Source organism: Meleagris gallopavo, chromosome 3 (assembly GCF_000146605.3).
Source record: "Meleagris gallopavo isolate NT-WF06-2002-E0010 breed Aviagen turkey brand Nicholas breeding stock chromosome 3, Turkey_5.1, whole genome shotgun sequence".
Taxonomy (NCBI): domain Eukaryota; kingdom Metazoa; phylum Chordata; class Aves; order Galliformes; family Phasianidae; genus Meleagris; species Meleagris gallopavo.
The window spans coordinates 58,700,359-58,721,095 of NC_015013.2; the positions used below are offsets into that span (position 1 = coordinate 58,700,359).

A 20,737-nucleotide genomic window follows, 5' to 3' on the forward strand; every position below is an offset into this window, starting at 1 on the left:
GCTCTATTAATAGAGAAACAAAGGAAAATGCCTCAAAAAGGAGGAATAGCTGTACAGCTGTTTTCTCTTCTACATGTTTTCCTTAATTTACTTAGCTCAAGAGATCCAGCAGGATGGTAATGAGAAAAGATCAAAGCATAGTAGCTTTGCAGTGTTCTGTTAGATTGCTTTTGGAAATATTTGGTAAAATTGTAAAGCAGAATAGTTTTTTAAGAATTCTGCAAGTATTTTGCTATAAAAAAAGTTCTAGAAAACTAAACTTATGGTACAGTGTGATGAACAGGACCTTATACTTACAAATTACTGAATATTTTCAATGTCACATCCTTTTTTATATAAGTGTACAACAGATACAAAGAGTTTAGCTATGTAGTGGCCACACTACACAACTTACTGGGCTTTTGGCTAAACCACAGAATTTGCATGTTGGACCTTGGGAAAGAATTTCTATTCTCTTTTTTTTCCCAGAAAAGTAGTGAAATGAAGACATTTGACTTTAGAGTAACACAGAAAATATTAAATGCAATTTAACTATCTTAGCTTTTGAATGTATGTACTAGAAATGAAGTGAAAAGCTGTCAAGAAAAGATCAGTAAGTATTCCAGTATGAAACAATATATACTGAAACTAAAGCTTCAGATGTAGAATTTCAGATAAATGTCAAAAATGGGCAAAATTATTAAAAGAACACAAGAAAAATATGGCAGTGAAAGCAAGATTACAGAAACAAACATTAATATGTAAGGAGTAAAATGAAGGTTAACACTGATGTGGATCTCTCAAGAAGTGACAGAATAGTATTGATAGTAGTGATAGAATAGATTGCTTAAAAATATGGAAATGACAGAAGTGATCCATCAGTATTTTCTTCTTCATTTTCGAGGAAAAAAAATATCCAAAGAAATAAATGATATAGGTGTTTGTACTTCCAAAGATGATAAAACGGTTTTTGATCCTGCAATAATTTGATAGAATGTCTAATGTTAAAAACTAAAGAGAGAGACATTGTCAAGTGAGTCTTTCTATGTACCTTGTATTCAGAAATGCTTAGACAAAGCATTATCTGATTAGATAATCTTTTTTTCACCACATTTTGGAATGCCAAAGAAGTTGCAAAAGCAAACTAAAGTTATGTAATTGTTTTGAAGCAGTCATAAGTAAATTATTTACTATTGTATTTAGTGTATAGTAATGTGCTTATTTGGTTATCTTATGAAATTTCAATTGTCATGAAAATAATATGACAAATACATGAAAAATAGAATAACTCTAGATGTCAAAATGTGACCATTTTCTCATGGATTTCTTCAATAATATTATGATTCAAAGCTATATCTTAGTTTTTATGTAGGTGCTTTAGGTTTCATTCTGCTAAACATGTTTTTTCTCCAAGAACCCAAAGTAATTTGGAACTCCAGAAGCATTATTTCAGGATTGTTCTGTTATTACGCAGTCTTTATATACATATATAAGTATATATATAAACAGCTTGAGTCTGAGCTGATACTTTTTCATGTCTACAAAGAAAGAAAAATCTTTATTATAGTAGATTTTGAAATGGGATTCGGTATCTCAGGAAAACTCTTAACTTCTTATGTCTGTGTTGTGCATTTGGCTGAGATGAAATTTATTTTGTAACATCAGGCTAATTTCAATGCTTTGGTCATTCAAAGAAAACTCAGAATTTTATTTGGTGTAAGAGTTGATCGTATCATAGAAGGACAAATATAACCAGCAGGAAATTGTTCAATGTTGCAAGTACCTGTGGCCAGAATGGGCTTCCTGAAGAGTTAATCTCCATCTCACTCCTACACCTATTCCTGTCCTGGTGCTGTGCCCACTGTCTAGGATTTAGATCCTATGAGACACTTGCTGCCACAGATTAGTTTGTCCTACTGCTTGCTGGAGGTGAGAAGCCATGAGCCAGTTCTCCTCCTGGAGTAAGAACTTCACAATTCAGTTCAGTGCAAGTTTGGGGACATTTTATATTAGGTAAATGATATAGATCTGAAAGTATTTTGTGTACATACATAGAAACATATATAGAGAAGATACTTTGGGATATATTGTAAGGGAAGACTTAGAAATAGAAATCAAGAAAATGTATTCTGTTTCTGGCTCTTCCAAAGACCTTTCCAGTGAATGACTTAACTGATAATTTATTCCTATTTCATTGGCTTCTATTCTCTGTAAGACTTCCTGCAATCTTTGCATGAATAAATACAAAATAATTTAAAGTAACATGGAAAAATGGAAGTGAATTCTGAATGTGGTTAAAAACGTAATGCAGCAATATAATCTAGTTGTACATGTCCTGCAAACATTGAAAATAACTCTCATATTTTAGTATTCCCAGTAGACAGACTCAGCATTTTTCATTGTATATTGACTGAAATATTGGCATTGTGGTATAGTTCTGTGTTTGCAGAATGTCCTCACTAAAAACAAAATAGACAATCTTTAGGAAAAGGGAGAAACATGGGATATGAAGAGAAAATGAAGATAGAAAGATGATGGTTCCATGTGCATTCCTGAAGCCATGTAGCGTCTCCAGGCTTCCAGGACAAAGTGACTGTTCTGTGTACAATTCTGTGATTCTGTGACCCTGTGATTCTGTGACTGCTTTAATTTACATTTCAACTTGGAGAAACTTTTATAGCTCTGAATTTAATTCTTTTATGTACATAATACAAGAGCTTATCAGAACAAGCACATTTTTTAATCCACAAGTCACTTTAGGGTATATACTATAAATTCAGAAGTAGGAACTTGAATTTGCAGTTGGTGAAAATACAATATAAGTTGGATCATTAGAGAGCCAGAATAGAGATAAGATAAAAGATGTACCTGAGGATATGCCTTGTACATTATTCCTGCCCATTCTTCACTTTGAGAAATGAATTTGCATTAGTTGCAGAGAACAATAGAAGAAAGAACGTGAGTATCTTACCTGGTTAAACAGGTGTTCATTGCTTGATAAATAGGCAATATACAAACTAGTTTTCTTAATCTGTATCATCTGTATTATGCTAGAAAAAGAATTTTAAAATAGCAAGTGTAATAAAAGGCCCTGCAAGTGCCAATGAACTATAACAGAATACTTTTGCACTACAGAGTAGAGAAGGGAAAGAAGCACAGCATGCTCCTCTGGGCTTTCTGCAGTGTAGTGTGGCACTGAGGCAAAACCACATTTGTTGTGTGTGCCTTTCTTCTCTTGTAACAGTCTGCAATGAGCTTGAAACAAAAAGTAAAAGGCGTGTTACAGCCCATCAGAGTTGTTTTTACAACGTGAAACAACAACTTTATATCTATTAGTGGTGGGGAAAGATGGAGATGGAATATATGGGGTATGAGAGTAAGTAGAATTTCTAGAAAATGGAGTGATGGGGCCTCTCTTGTGAATGCTATTTTCAAAAGTAGGTCTGGAAGCCAGGTACTTGCGGATTTTGCCAGGTGCAGGATGAAGGTGCCAAAAGCAGAGCTGGACAATGTGGACATTCAGGGAACCGCTGCTTATTCTTGTTTAACAGTTCAGATATAAAGAGTGTGTTTATATCTGAACACAAAGTGTATTTCAGTTGAAGCAGAAGTTCCTGACTCTTATAGAAAAGTACATAATAACAAAGGAAATATGAAGAGTTTATGGTGGAGAATGAAGGTAGTGATGACTCAATGTAGTACTTCTCAATGTGTTTTGTTAGTACTTATAACACGGATAAAGGTTGATATTCTATTCATTTCATTGAGTTGTATAGTCTTAGAAGTGGTAAATTGCAATAAGTCACTCTCAGGAAGTCAAGAACATTTAAGAATACGAAAATGACAATACTGTATCAGAATAAATACTTAAGTAATCTACTTTCCTATCAAAGACATTGGTCTAGTTTTTAGGGAGAGAATGTGAGAAACAAATTGGGACTTCTTAACAGATTCTGAGAGCCAAGAGATTTTACAAAAAGCTAATGTATTAAGCATATTATCCATGTGCAGTCAAAAAGCATTATTGTTTAGCTAATTTTATCAGAGAACACAGTAAGAAAAAATGTATTCTTTTGAAGAACACTAGGCAGACTGCTTTGAGCATGAAGCTGCTTCTTGTTTCTTGATTCTCTCCTGAAAGGAGTAAGGAATGCAGAGGCAGCAGTGTAGAGCTGGCACAGAAATATTAACAGGGTCTATTCCATGTGCTATGATTTGTTTTGCTTCTTCACTGAAAGTACAGGCAAGTCACTAAAACTCATCATTGCTTTTTATCTCCCCAGCAGCCATACAACAGCCCTTAATTGAGACCAGGAATAAAAAGGGTTTGTAAGGTATAAATATAACGATGGAGAGATTCATGTTGTGGCATATTTCCAAATTAATCCTAAAAAAGTGACAGATTATTTTACATATTTCATATGGTGCATTTGCTGCATTTTTTTTTAATCCAAAATTATTGACAAACAAAAAATGTCCAGCAGTTGAAGGAATGCATGGTTTACCTCACACTCCAGAAGTCTGTTACAAAACCTATTGCACCAGGTGATGCAAAATAACCAAGGTGACATAAAAATGCAACAATCATTATCATTAGGAATTTAGAGAGGGAGACATACAGTTGATCTTGATACAGATTCAGTGAGTAGCATGTCCCAAAAGAAAAGTGTGAGCGTGCAGAGAAGACATTTTGACAAACCAAGATAAGGCACGTAATAACTCAGGAGGAATAAACGCGTCTGCTGCCCTTCCAGCCCTGAGGGCTTTGAGACTACACAGATATGGAACCATTCCTCATATGGAGAAATATGGCAGTTTTTCATTGTATCAGCTTTCCCCATATTACTCCTATCTGCTGAATCACTGGATTAAAGAGGCTGCTCCCCTTACAGTGGGTTTTCAGGAGCTTCTGCAAGATAATGAATGTTTATCATTTCTCTCCATGGCATCAGATAAGACAGGCTTGATGACTGTGTCTTGTCTTTATGCCTATTCCAGCAATGATAAAAACAGAGACTACAGCTTGCCTTCCTTGGAGTCTGAAAACTGTGTCGCTAACAGATTGTTTACCCCTGCTGAAAACAGATGTTTCCCACCAGGGAGATTAAGCTGGAATAAGTATTCCTACAGCGACCGAAACTCACTGGATATATGAACATCTGACCAGTTAATGTAGCTACTGGTATTCAGTGATACCTAGTATTATGGTTTCCCTCTGGTATCTTCCCTTTCTGAACTTGCAAAGTAAAATTAAATAAGGCAGAAGATCCACAGCGTGATTCTTTCTCTGGGATTAAAGGCTTCCCTTTATATTTTGTAGTAATCTAGCTACTTTGGTAAATAATATGTGAGTAGGAAAGGAAGACAAACAACATACTTACCAACTTGGTCGTCTTAAACATTCTTTTCACTAGTATTTAGGAATGTCTTTCATAGCAGTAAAGACCTTTAAACAAATACTACACTAAAGATGAAGTTTATCTATTTGGTAGAGGTAATTTTGCTTACCATATTTTCTCACTGTTGATATTTTACTGGTGCTCAAATAAATGTTTGGAATCTTCTGATTCTTTTTCTTTCCTTAGTGAATCATGAAATCAATTCACAATAATGAAATTTTGTACCACAGTGACCCAAATCTGCCATCATATAAATAGTAAAACTTCTTGAAAGTCTCAGAGTACATATAATTTAGTAAGATCTGGTTTTATCTCTCCAGCCTTCTATTTGTTGCTTGCTTGGAGTATTTTCTAGCACTGCAGGTTAAATTCAGATGAGCTTTCTCTTTTGCAGAATACTAGGGGAAGTTGATGTTCTAAGACATACTTTCTTCCCTTTTCATAGAAGAGTTGAGGCATTGCAGCATTTCATTTGCATGTTCTGTCATTAATGTGAACAGTTGCATAATAAATGTTACTAAATGATACCATCCGAAAGCCACACAGTGGCCTATAGTCCCAGTACTAACCTTCCAGTATAAGCAATGCTAGAGATCTCATTTAGCAGCTGCTGTTCTGGCTTAAATTTTTGTATGTGGAGCCAGAAATACTGTTTTCCTCTCCAGATGCTTGCAGCTGATTTTTTTTTTCTTAATCCTTATCTTATGTTTAATTCACTAATCAATTGATTGGTTGGTCTCACACTTTTTTTCACCACAAGTATCTTTAATCAGATTCTGATTCGTCTGACACTCAGTTGATTTAACGTCGTGATTTTATAGAGGAAATTTCACAAAGCTGTAATGGTTGAGTTGCATTATAAAGATCTCCTTTTATCTCATGGAGCTGAAGGTGAATTTTGGCAGATCTACCCTTTGGCACATTTAGTATTCATTTATATGATCCTGTAGTTCATACGTTCCTGAACAACCCCCATAACTCCACTGGAATTACTGCAGAGAATTAGGTTTTTTAGGGCCTTTGCTCTAAAATTCTCCTAGCTTCATGTTATTGTCTCCCTTTGTGCCCCTTGTAAAATACCAACTTGCTCAAGTTTTTGAATTTGATCCTGATTTAGCCCTATTGGAATCTTCTGATGAGAGAAACATGCTTCAGAGCTTTTTATGTTTCTACAGTGTTACCCCTTTTCCATGGATGCTGTCATAGCATACCTACGGAATTCATTAGAAATTATATACTGTGAGGCACTGGAAAAGTAAACAGTTTTTACTGTGTGGGTGACAGAGCATTGGCACACATTGCCCAGAGGCTGTGGAATCTCCTCCTTGGAGACCTTCATTGTTGCTTGGACAGGTGATATCCAGAGAACTCTTCCTACCTGCAATCATTCTGTGAAGCATTTTTGCCCTGCTAGCATTCAGGTAGAATCTGTGCATTAGCTTGAACATCAGTCTTATGTAAAACCATCTGATTTCTTTGTATGTCCTGTGGGGCCCTTTGTAAAGTTACAGATTATTTCCAAGAGAGATTTGCAGGGCAGCTGTTACAGTAAGAATCACATCTGAAGCTCATTGTGAGGTCTCTCTTACACAGCATGGTAACTGGTATTTCTGTTTTCTGTAGATAGCTTGTGCAATGTAAATCACCTGCCCAATATGGTATTGTACTCCAGCTCAGAAAATAAGTGTGGAATTTTACAAATAATTAAGGCTCTGTGTTCTTATGTCAGTTGTATATGGGTGTAACATATAAAGGGTTTACACAAATACCCATTCTGTTGATGGAGTGACATATATTTGAGAATTTATGAAAATGTCTGAGATCAAGGATTAGGATGCTGAAATCCAAAGTGGAAACCTTGGACAATACAGATATGTTATTACATTGCAAGATGTGAGTTGCACTTTCCATTTGTCTGTGTAGTCTTGCTGAGCATCTCTAGACTGCTTCCCTTACCTTGTTTGTTATCAGTCACCAGTTGGTGGCTTTGCAAAGAGTCCTGCACTCAGCAGAATATACCATCCTCATAGTGGGGCACTTTCATATTTAGACCTTATATCTATATATTACATAGTGTACCCTGCTTTGTTGACAGATTTCTTGTAAAAAATATATGTATTTATGAACAACATATACACACATTTGTGGGAAACATTATGGAGTGATAACATTATATAAGCATGATATCAAGTCACAGGAGTCACTGGAAATTTGGGATATTATTTCTACAAAAGAATGACCAGATTCATGTAAAATATGTGTATAAGAGCAGAACTTAAAGCTGGATATTGCTGTGTTGTTTCCCATCTCTAACTCTAGTTACATTCTTCCGCATTTGAGAATAGCCTCAAACCTCCCCTTATGTTTAATGGGAACATTCTTACATTTATGGCCTATATATACATGTCTTTTAGTAAACTTATTCATATGCTATATACAAGCCACCCCCTACAGAGGAGAATTGGCGGCTGCTCATACATGATTAAGCTTATTTCCCTGCCCCGTGAATGTATTGAAATGGCACACTGAGCATCACCTGTATAAACAGATTTCATTGAAATCTGCCTTTTACATACAATTTAAAATAAGCATTCTTATTTCTAATAGTATTTCTGATAGTAGAAAGGTGACGGGGTTAAGACATCAGTCACTGATGCTACTCTGGGCATTAAGACAGAACCTTTCTCTTCCCAGATTTCCAATGAACCTAAATTCATATTTCCATGAATTTAGTACTCACTCTCATCTTTCTCATTCTTTACCTCACAGAAGAATCTGAGGAAAGCATTGTAAAATATAGCACCCTCTTGGTAGTTATTCATATGATAAACTTCGTTAATAAATTACTTCAGATAACACAAGGTCAAAATAATTTGTCATGCTGCTGTTCACTCCTATCCTTCTCTTTCCCTTAGTGGGAGAGATTAGAAAAAGAAAACAGTTGCCCTACTTTTTGTTGATAGCAGCTGGCAAGAGGATGCTCATGGGATGTTGCATATGTGTTCAGGCTGCAGGATCAGATATTTGATATTAAAATACTTGAAAGGAAAAAATAGATTCAACGCAAAGGACATGCTAAACAGAGTCACTGGTGGCTCACTTCCAGCCAGTTGCTTGGGTCCATTGAAATTAGGACATGAAAGCTGCTGCATGCTCCAGCAGATCCTGCTTTATGTTTTGAGTTTGCAAGATTTCAGCAGACAGCAGGCATAACTGCTGGAAGCAGTAGATATTCATGATTACACAGAATTTTGAACAAAGAACAGTTTTGTACGTATTATTTTTCAAACAACACCCTGGACATCTGCTCTAAATGCTGCTGCCTTAGGTTCATTTACTTCAGTTTACTTTCCTAACAGCAGTGTAAATTGACTTGCTCATTTATGGTGTCATGAACAATCTCATTTGATTGCCCTCATGAAGGTGAGCTAGGCTGCCTGTGGGGAATTACACAGAGCTCTGAAGAGAGAAGAAAAAGACAACAGTAAAGGCTACTGAAGAGGATCAGGTGAATGTCATACTCCCTAAATGTATTTTCCTATCATTAAACAAAAACAACAACAAAATAAAATAAATGCAGCAGCTGTTTCAGCATGTGGAAACAGTGGGTACGTTCTGTCCTTATCACAATCCTTCTTGGCCAAATGAGGTTGAGGGTGTTGTTGCTATGCTGTGGACAGGAAAATTCTCTATTTTCCTGGCAATGAGAAGCAGTCAAGTATCAGGTGATTTTATCATCAAACTCACAAGCAGTGAAGAAATCAAAGGATCCACAATCCTTTCCTAGTATGCTGGAATCTGGCATTTGGTAGCAAACTGCAATGCAGACACCAAAATCTTTAGACACATCCTTTGAGTTCCGAGCCTTTATAAAATTGCTCGCTTTTCCCATGTGCATCTGAGGATTCCAAGCAGCTTATTTGTTTCTTCTCTTTCTGTATTGCTGAGAGTCAAGAGAGGCACTAAAGAGAAAATTTATGGAGAAGGAAAGGAAAAGTTTTTTGGGGGCAGATATGTGAACTTCTCCTGACTGTTGGGATATGTTCTACTCAAGTTAGGAGTAATAGACAGCACGTGGCTTTTACTACTTTTCTGCCTGGTTTGATTCACGTTTATCTGCAGAGAGTTGGTGTTTTAGGATATCCTTTATCTTTAGAACCGCAAATCTGAAGCCTAACAGAAAATCCACCATCCTGTGGGAAACCATGTTTCACTAAACTTGCCAAAAATTCAAAGTAACAATAAATATATTTTCTTGCTGTTGTTTTATTAGTAACTGTTTTAATTAACAATTTCATAAGCAGCAAGTGAGAAAGCCTGCAAATATATACAGATTTATTGGACTGGTTTGAATGTGCAATTAAATGAACAAATGAAAAAAACAAACAAAACTTCAAGCCACTACAATTATGATAAGTTAGATTTAAGGATTTGAAATGATAAATAAATGCATTATTTTGGATTAAAGTTTTTGCTTATGTAGCTTGACATCATTAATAAGAAAGCATATTTTAATTCACTGTATTCCTTTTTCCGGTATCTTTTGATTTAAGCTTCATTGTTCACAAGATGATAGAAATCTGAGCGGATCTTTAACCTGTAACTATCTCTTATACTGTCTTTTGCTATATATGTGCTGGCATTTAAATGAAACAACCGAGAGAGTCTTAAATGCCATCATAAGCACATTCATTCCAGCTTTTAGTAAGACTGTATAGGTCATTCAGCCAAGGAGCTTGACTCTGGTGTTTCGGGATCAGTTATGGCTTCATTGGAGGGTTGAAATTCAATCTTAGATCACTGTTCTGTAAAGAGCTAGCACTACAGGGTTTTACAACAATGGTTGGCTTCTTCCCTATCTTGACTACTCATTGACTATAACTGCATTTTTTAAATGTCTGTTTGGTTTAAATGCAGCTGTCAGCCTCGAGTAAATCATACTGGCACCTATTGTGCTCTGAGAAGTGGGACTACTTGATAGTAGCTTTTCTATCACTTCAGTCAGATTACCCTGCAGAAGACATAATGGCAGACTACTTTTTCTTACTTTGATGAGGCTTTTCAATGATTTATTGTTGTCTTTCTGAGCTAGGTCCTGCTGAGGTTTTTTCTGAGCCAAAACTAGAAGCTTGACTGGAATTTGGTGATTTTTTCCTTTAGGAAATACCTTCGGTTATATGCCTGACTGATAATGTTAAGCTGTTATTAAAAAGTAATAATAACATTTGTTAAGATGTGGCAAAAATGAGGTAAGGAAAAGAACCCTTTCAGTATCTTAAATACACTGTTACAGATTTCTAAGACATGCCATTTACTATTACTCCTTTTTATGCCATAGACTGAATTCTCAGAGGAGATTGATAGTTTGCTAGTCATTTTGCAGTGGCTGGTTCTGAGACAGTACAGTATGTTGGCTTTCAAAAATAAGTAAACATATCCTGCTCACTATTTACCTGTCTTTTTCCTTAGGCAGTTTTGAAAGAATCACCAGTGGAGTGCTGATGACTGACACTCCTTTTTTTTCTGCAGAAATATTTTGAATTATTTTACCCAAATACGATTTTTTATTTTTTTTCTTGTTACACTATGTGCTATCATTGTCATCCTCCTCTTCACTAAAACACTGACAAGAATGGTGGAAAGGCCATTACCTAGTTCTGAAAATTTTCTGTATGATCTGTAAGAGTAGAACAGGTGATGAATAATTTTCACTTTTGAAAGGCAAAATGAGGACTTATCTCATACTTGTCCCTTTTTTTTTTTTATTGTTTCTTTGCTTTGGACTTCACTAACCTTTACTACTTCTCTTTTACTAAGCTCCTTCAGCAGCAATGCCATATATTTCTTTTGCATTATATTTTATCAACTCTTACAGCTACCCAAGTGACAGCCAATTAGCTATCTGACCAACACTGCAAAGCTATTTTTGATATTAGATCATCAGACTTGTTTTTCCTTTGACTACTTGTCAGAAAGCTGGCAGTTTCTCTTTTGCTTCATGAAAATCAACTTACTATAAACATCAGTGATTTGCTCAGAACCTTCCTTGAAATCCAATAAACTTCATGACATGTAATCTTATATATGTATTTACTGAGAGATTACCACCTTAAAATTGCCTCTAAGCTAGAATTTCACCTAAACAGGTGAACTGAGATCATTAAAAATCTAATGGGAAACTCCTCTGTGGTCAGATAGTTGCTTTAACTTGTTACTAAAAACATAAAGAGGTGATTTAAGAAAAATTTTAATGTTTCATTACATCACATGCTATACTCATCTTTGGTAATGACGCCTCCGTTCAAAGGTGTTAAGTCAACAATAAGGAGGCCATAACATTTAGCTGAGGGACAGTAACTTCCTAAACAGTGTACTTCAGACACCACCCTTCTACTTCAAATTTAAACCTCCTGCCCTTTGTTACAAACCTGACATTTCTCTCATGTTAAATCTTATGTTCCTTCTTACTGAAGTCAAGCATGTCAGTAAAATTCTAAGCGAGAGTATAAGGTCTTTATGAAAGCATTTTATGCTTTACCTTCAGTCTTTGACACAATTTTTACTTTTTTCACCTGACTTTTGTTAGTTCTCTGTTAGAAATTCTGCATTTTATTAGCTGGTAGTTCTACTCTCCAGCACTGGGGTTTTATCCAGACACACTTGGTAGCATCTTCCTCGATTTATTCCACTTAAATTAGGAAGTATTTATTATCCAAATTATTATAGAAATACATTGTGGACATTATGTGTTTGCCCTAAGGTTTTACAAAATGTTTTCCTGGTGGAACATCTGTCAAGGAAAAAAAAAGAAAGACTCTCAAGAGTGCTTGGTTTAGGACAAATCTAGCTGGCACCAAAAATGAACTTAATCCGAGGTCTTTGGTATTCCAGATGAATATCTAGTCTTTAAGGTCTTGTAAGCAGCTCCCAGCGGAGCTTCTCTCCACTCCTGCCTCAACATCGTCCTCTTTGTTGTGCTCATGCTGCACATAGAGCTTAATGGAGGAGGTCTGGGAATCAGTTCAGTTTTTAAGAGTTAATCTCCCAAACTGAACTGGCATACAGGAATGTCCCTCTGAACACCAGGCAGCGCTTCTGTGCTGTGCAAGAGGGAGTGTGGCACGGGCTGCCCGCAGGCTGTGGAGTTTCTTCCTTGGAGGCCTTCAAAAATCGCCTGGACATGGGCCTGGGCACCCTGCCCTGGTTCCCCTGTGGGAGTTGAGCCAGATGGACCCAGAGGGCCTATCCAAATTCAGTCATTCTGTATCTGTTATTCAGTACACTGCCTTGGAAAACAGTGGTAATTGTTAAAGGAGCAACAGTCCTCAGAGATTACTCGGGGCCTGGAAAGTCTTTCTTTCTAAAGCCACAGATTAAATTTATAGTGATAAGATGAAGCAAAGAGTTTTGGAAAAAAACATCTTTATCCTTAAAACCAGCAGTTAGTATGTATGACAAGCTGTGCCCTGGCACTTCTCTTGTGATAATTATTAGCAGCATCAGCCAGCACTGAGTCTTACATGCATAATTCAAATGGCTTAGATAATTCCTGACTTGAACTTAGAATACAAATGATCTGGACTATGTTTTTTGGATTTACCATTTTGTATGCTGCTGATTTTTGAAAAGTGGAAGTCGTATTAATCTGTGTGGGCATTTGTCCTAATTCTTAGAATTGTTTGTTGTTTTTTTAAATTATTTTGGAAAAGTTTTTGAAAATACAGTTATGTCTCTGTGATTTATTTTATGATTACTGTTACATTTCTTGAATTCAAGCATTTTGGGTATGGAATTGATAATTTTCTGGTTAGTATTTCTAGCGATTGTTTTACATGACATACTGAAGCAGATTTTTAACTTCAAAAGCAGAGTTTATTAAGCTTTCTCAATTTTGTAAACTCAGCAATTTATAGGGTATCAGGTTTGCAGATATTTCTTTATATCGTTAATCCTTTACTTTTACATGAAGCCATTTGATACTTCTGTATTTATATTAAACCATTTTTAGACTTTTCTTGTCTAAAATTATCTGTTATATATTGAACATGTTTTTCTCGATCCATTTACTCTTTCCATTAGGTATCTATTTGTATGGATGTATCCATTTATTCATCTCAAACTAATATGTCTTTTATACAAAAGCTTTTCTATTAAAATATAAAAGTGTTATCCATGAGCTTTCTGACAGAAGAGAAAATTGAGTTTTTACACTCATTTTGAAAAGTTGACTTTGTAACTCATCATTCAGACAGCTGCTGATATAAACTTTGAGGTATAATAGGACCTGAGTATTTAGAAGAGGGTTTTACTCCACAGGGGGCATTTGTTGGAGCATGATCTCAAAAATTTTAACATGAATACCTTGGTGATTCCTTTCTGTAGATGTTATGCAGTATTGCTGATTGCTGTCTCATGCTTGTTTCTATTTCACCGGAGGAGCACTGAGGCTACAGCTGTCATATTTTGTCTGTTGAAGGTGTCCTAAGTGTGTTTCCCAGGCAGAGAAGTTCTAAAAGATTAACTCACTTGACCTTTTCCTGGTCTTAACACTAAAGGGCTTGGACATGGCCAGAAAAAGCTCAGCCTAGAAGTCTTTAATACAGCCCAATCTAGTAGTTTATTACATTCTCCTTTTATTAAAGAAAGAGGGAATGTTTAATAGACATAGCAAAAGAAAGAGGTAAAAGAACAGGAAACATGCATCACACCTTCATTAAGTAATCTGGCAGAGTCCCACTGGAGCATTTTACTGCTAGTGTTGGTCTCCTGAGTTGTGCACTTCACATCACAAGATTGTCAGTGCTGATGCTGGCTAAAGCACTTCCCTGGCAGCAGTAGTATGAAATATTACATTTGCTTTTCCTGTTGTTATGATAAGAAGATGTTATTTCCTATCAACTTTGGATTTTTAAAAGTTCTCATGAACATTTTTTCATACAAAAGAATATGTTTCATTTAAAACTGTTTTTAATTTACTAATACTGAAACCCTCTTTTGTTTGCGGGAAAGGTCTGGAGTTTCTTTCCACTTTTATTGTTAATCATTACAGTTTCTAATGGAAACTCCTGAACTTTGTTGTCTTGAGATCCTGTACCTGTTTAAAAAGTGATATGATCTCTTTATCTCTTTCTGGTAACCAGAAAACCCCCACATCGAGCATACCCATTTTCTCAACTTCCAGCTCCTCTGCCTTGCTAAGTTTTTAGCTATGTTCCATGGGAGAAGTTGAGCCAAGTTATTATGGAAACCTCTGTCTTACCTTCACAGAATCACAGAATCACAGAATTGTAGGGGTTGGAAGAGACTCTAGAGATCACCGAGACCAACCCCCCTGCCAGAGCAGGTTCCCTGCACCAGGTCGCACAGGTAGGCGTCCAGGCGAGACTTGAATATCTCCAGAGAAGGAGACTCCACAACCTCCCTGGGCAGCCTGTTCCAGTGCTCCGTCACCCTCACCGTGAAGAAGTTCTTACGCACATTCGTGCAAAACTTCCTGTGCTGCAGCTTATGTCCGTTTCCCCTCGTCCTGTCTCCACGTACCACTGAAAAGAGACTGGCCTCACCACTATGGCCGCCACACCTCAGATATTTATAAACCTGGATCAGGTCCCCTCTCAGTTATCTTTTCTCAAGGCTAAACAGACCCAAGGTTTATCTGTTTCTTTTCTCTTTCAGAAAAACCTGAAAATGGTGATGAAAACAGAACTTTTGTTGAGAAAGTTTCTCTTTCAGAAACAGAGCGCCTTTGTTAGCAAAATTGTTTTGGTAAAACATTTCAAAGTAATCACATGCCCAAAGCTCCATGTTCTTACTTGGAAACATCTTTGTCACAGTGTCAGCTCCTTTCTGACTGTCACAAGGTCTGGCAGTCACTTGTTGCTGCTGAAATTCTGGACTCATGCAGAGTACTGACTTCTCTTATCTGTGCAAAAATAGTTTGAAATTGTGCACCTGTTCCCCACCCTCTATACGGTTGATTTTTGTGTAGTAAATTACCTAAATCGTATACCAAGATAAGATCTGTTTGTTGTCATTTTCACAGAGCTAAAAAAGTCTGTGCTCTTCACCTCTGCTTGGGAATTGTTTGGGGTGAAACAGTACTAATAAGAACAGCAGCACATATATTATATCTCTATTTAGTAGTAGAAAGAAACCAAAACAAAATGTATTTCCTCTGCCATAGTCCTGAATTATTAGTATTATTTTTTAACTTCTATCCGTACTGAATCTAAGAAGATTTTTGTAATTTAGAATAGAGTGGTAATTTTAGCATGATGTACATACCTCTATCTCCATCTTTTCTTTAGATTTTTTTCCCTGCTAATATATTCTGTGGTTTGTCAGGATGAGAAAAATTACCCCATGTCAACAACAAGAAGAAGGTAATTGTGACCTAGCTGCACAGGCAAGACTTACTGCACAGCCCAATGGCAAGGGCGCATGTTAGTGGGGAAGGACTGTTGCTGTATACTTGGCATTCTACTCCCAGGACTCCTGTTTTACTTGCTGTCATTGTATATAAAAATAAAGAGCCCTGCAGGCAAGAAATACAAGCAACTCTCCCAGTGCCAGATAAGTGCTCTAAGTAGTTGGCTGCACTTCTGCTTCTGCTCTCCTTTTAAGTTAGAAAATGCTATTTTTATTTTATTTTTTTTCCTTTTTTCTTTTTTTGGTGGTAACACAGCTTCAGAAAGAAACTCTTCCTTTTGGTATCCTAGATGGTAGGAGGGAAGGAATGGATGAATATCTTGGTAGATGTCAGAAAAGTAAACTAAAACTTATTTCTCTGTTTGTGGTGAATGCCTTTATCACAGTAGTCAACAAAAAGGCTAATTGTTTTTTGTATGCGTGTGTATACCTATGATGCATAGACACATTTGTACTTCTCCATTTGGGAGATGCTTCTGGCCACTACCCTGTGTTGAGGGAGCCCAGTTCTGCCAGGTTTAGCTCAGAGCTCGCTTGGCAGATACTGTGGAGGTACACCTGAAGGCAAACTGTGTTTCTGATCCAGTTTAGGCATGAGCTGAGTAGCAAGCCTGTAAATACAGATCTGTTGGCAAAACATGGTGGCTGTGTTTGTTGCCATTGCTGTACTATGTCTTTCAGGCATTTAAGGCACTGATCAACTAGCCTCTGAAAGATTGCTCCCAAGGACTGCATTAAGGGACACATATTAAATAACTTTATTTCTATCTGTGCTGCAGGCTTTTGTCTTTCACACTGCTCTACATGTTTTAGCACCACATAAAATGTCTAAGAGAGCACAGCATCCATCTCTTGCAGCGTGCTGTCTGTGAGTAATGACTTTTCTCAGTCTCCACTCTGGCTGAGCCATATGCTCACTATAACAGCAATTTCACCTGTGCCTGAGGAAGAAGCCAGACAGTGGCATGCCATTGTGGATCCTAGCAAACTGAGTTCTCTTTCATGCTTACTAAGCTTGTTTTGTCTAGCAGTCTCACCAAACAGTGCACCCATGGCCAACAAACTCTTTTGGGTAGGTAGATATGTATAGTTTGCACACAGCTGCCCTGTTTCAGAGACAAGGTCTCTGTATGCAAGGAGACAGTCCTAAGCTAGCTGCTTTCTATTTTGAGAGCATTACAGGGCACGATCCACTTATTAGTCTGGGTGAAAATGTAGACTTTGCTACATGACAGTTTCAATCAATGTCAGCCAAGATTGGTTGATGAGCAGGTTTGAGTCTGATCTGGCATCCCCATCCTCTTCTCAATGTCAGTACTCCAGGAGCAAGATGTATTATCTCTGAAAAATGGTGATCAGTGAATGAATTGTGTGCTTCCCTAATCCTAAAAGATCTCCCCTTGCAGTGGTGGGAATATAACATTATTTGGTGCTGATTATGAAAGTCTTGTCTTCTGTGAGATTCCTCTGTGATATAAGACATCTTGATGTGTTGTTGCTAATACCACGTGCCAAAGAGGTTGAGAGTTTTTGAAACTCCATAGTAATCTCACATGAGATTTAAAGCACCCTTCTATTGTATCTTGTGATATGTCCTGTGGTTTAAAAAAGCTACAGACAAAGGTATTGTCAAAGTGAGGACATCTGAATTGCATTAGAAAGAGCAAGTGATTCTGAGGTTTCAGTAGTGAAGTCCCAAACAGGACCTTACTGCGATGCCCCTGAAACTACTACAAGGGGAAGACAAGGGTAAGAGTAACACCATGGTTACTGTTGTGTTCTGGTGTTCTGGTTAGGAAGCCCACATACTTCCATGTAAGTGAAAGATGCACCATTAGGATTTTATGCACTGAAATTCCATTTGAGAGGTCCATGCAAATATGTCATTTTCTGGATGCATCCACTAACTTCTGTAGTGTTCTTCCATACCTAAGGGATAAAAAAAATTTTGATTGATATGGTACAGGTCAATGAGTTAACAGAAGAGAGGGCAGAGTAGTAGCTCTGGTAGCAAGGTAGATAGCTAATGCCACGTGAGCCAACGGCTTCCTCCCATGTAGCAGTGTTCCTTCTGTTGTTCTCTCTTACCTGCAGCACGAGAAAGATGAGTATCACACTCATTCAAGAGGATAACATTTAAATATTGCATGCTGCATGATAATTTTTCATGTATCTGTATGCTGTGCCAGATGGTTAGCTGATAAAAGTCAGAATAAATTCACTGATTGATAAACACCAGGTTTATGGTTCAACCTTTGTTTGTTTTAATTGTTAACATTTATCATGTTTATTAACCTCAGCATACAGACCTTTTTCATGGCTTACATATGGGATGATTTTTGTACTGTAAGGACCGATTCTGCTCTCAAGTACACACAGCCCCATCTTGTAAGCGAGGACTGAATATGGCTATTATGTGAAAATTGTAATGTTTTATGTCAGATGCCCACGTATGATAATACTTTAATTGGTATTCATAGGGCCATGCTTACTCCTGTTTCAGTTATAAATATTACAAGTGGATATTTCAGTAAAATTTTGGGTTTGTAACAATGTAGTAAAATCAGTAAAATCAAGTAGATGCGTAATAAATTCTGACAAGCACAGAAAGTCAGTTGTTGCTCAGTAGAGTTCTGTTTGGCTGCTCAGAAAAAGTATTACTATGATTAGAAAATATTGAACCAAGTTTAAACTTCAGTAATTGTGCTGCCAGGAAAGCTGATTTTTGTATCTTTAGTGCAGTAGGCCAGATTGTCAAGAATGAGTAGAGAATGGGTTTGCAGAGGAATCATAAAGCTGACATTACTACAGAGATGTTCATAAATTGTTGCAGGAGCTGAGCAAGAAGTGAATTCTGTTTTGCTGCTTTTATTTATTATTTTTTACTAGGTTTTCAGAAGTGCAGAAATACCTGAAAACCATATACTGATGTAGGAGTGAAGGTTAATGCTTCTCAGCTTCTTCCACTTTTATGCCCCTAAAAGTCCTCTCCCGAAATACAATAAGAGAGCTGATGGGCTGCCACTGCATCTTTTTGAATGGCAGTTGCCCAAAACGGCTTAGCAGCTTTTGGCAGCATGCAGGTAGATCATCTGACTCTGGAGCAGCTTATTCCATATTTACTATACACTTTTTTTTTTCTCAAAGCCTGTATCCTGGTCCTTTTTGGCCCAAATCTCTCTCCTTTAAGAAAGAGATTGAAGAATTTACAGTAAAGTCTAGTTGGGACTAAATTCAAGAAAGCAAGGATGTAGGGAAGAAGAGAGAATGATGTCAATTCAGGAACAATAGTGAGGTTCACGTAACTTTGCCCACTCTATGAGCCTCTATGTAAAACAAATTTTGTATTTAAATGAATATTATTAAGCCTTCTATTTTCCAGCATATGAGGAGAAAATAAAACTTCTCTGTGATTGGTTTGTAGAGTTAGTTTTATATGGAAGTTTTATAACTAGTTTCTTAAAGTTGTATATGTTTATTTTTCTCGAGAGCTTTTGTGTTAGGAGATCTGTACAATGACTAGTAGCTATCTTCAGACAGATAGCAGCATATTGACAACACTTGACATGGGCTGCATCCAGGAAATACAGACTCCAGAATTTTGCGGTACTTCAGTTTGATTAAGCATGGTACAAATAACAAATGAAAACTGAAAAATGTTCTCTCTCACACGTAATTAAAAAGCAGATGTTCTCTTTATGTGTTTTCTTACAGCTGGCAGCATTAGAGAGACAGATCTTCGACTTCCTTGGTTTCCAATGGGCTCCTATCCTTGGCAATTTCTTACAAATAATAGTAGTCATTTTGGGTTTATTTGGAACCATCCAGTTTAGGCCTCGATATATAGTTGTGGTAAGTCTCATTTATTATCTCTTATTTTTTGCAATTGGTTTTAAATCTTGTCCCATTACAGAACATAATTTTCTTGACACGAAAACACCAAATGTTGTTTCTGTAGAAACTTTGAATGTCTCAATGTTTTTTTTTTGAAAATTGAGGACTAGTGGCATTTCTGAAATTTTGGAAGCTCTAAGAATAACCTAGAGAAAACACTGCAGACATATGCAGACATATGACAGTGATACAAGCTCTTAGTCTAAGAGTCTAAGTCTATTTACAGAAGTAGATACCTGGCTAAGTATGGGAACATCTATAATTTAGTTCTAGATAAATTAAATAAAGAAAATAAATAAAAAAGTTTTCAACTTTGCAATCAGAAGCAACAGCCATTGGAAAAAAAAAATATTAGTCATATTTAGATGCACCTTCCTCTTAAATAGGCAGAAGCAAATATTAAAGAAATTTCTTTGGTCCTGTGACCCATAGGTTACAAAGAAATCTTCTCTTACTTGCATATAACTTCACCAAGCCCTGTATTGACCACTTTCACCCCAAATAGCTGTGAATTTTCTCTGATGCTTGTAACTTGAAGCCTTATAGATATCTTCCTGTGTTCACAACATAACCAGGAATAAAAATACTTTTCAAAGCTTTGAAGGAAACAGCCGTCAGAAGTATCCCTCTCACTTCCCTATAAGTTTCTCCTGAATGGATGATTATTACATCTCTAGCTGATGGTGTCTGTATCTGGAATATTTCAGTTGTGTTTCCAGTAATGGATTTTAACAGGCTCAAGTTGTTGGGTTTTTTTTCCTCACAGAAGAGTGAAATAAATGTCTGCTAGAGAAGGCTCATTAAACTAATACTTAAAAAGCTTCATCTCTTCTTCTAGTCAAGCCTGAAATCCTGTAATTCTTGTCATGTCATGTACTTAAAAAAAAAGTGAACAAAAAGTACACCCAAGGTATGCTGAGGTTCTTTACAATCACTGAGCTTCACGAGCAGGCTATAAAAAGATGAAAATGGATTGATGTATTTAGTAGCAGTGTTATCTAATACCTGCCATTGGAGAACTGGGCAGCAGTGCATTT

The 20,737-nt window shown here is 36.7% G+C and overlaps 1 protein-coding gene across 2 annotated transcripts in view; it reads left to right on the top strand.

Annotated features, from left to right (window-relative positions):
• The window catches only part of NKAIN3 (sodium/potassium transporting ATPase interacting 3), a 352,665-nt gene that overhangs the window by 156,555 nt on the left and 175,373 nt on the right, over positions 1-20,737 (top strand). For both annotated transcript variants that reach the window (XM_010708976.3, XM_031552871.1), the window contains exon 2: positions 19,521-19,658. In XM_010708976.3, the coding sequence (XP_010707278.1) occupies positions 19,521-19,658 (138 nt within the window). The remainder of the gene's footprint in view (positions 1-19,520; positions 19,659-20,737) is intronic.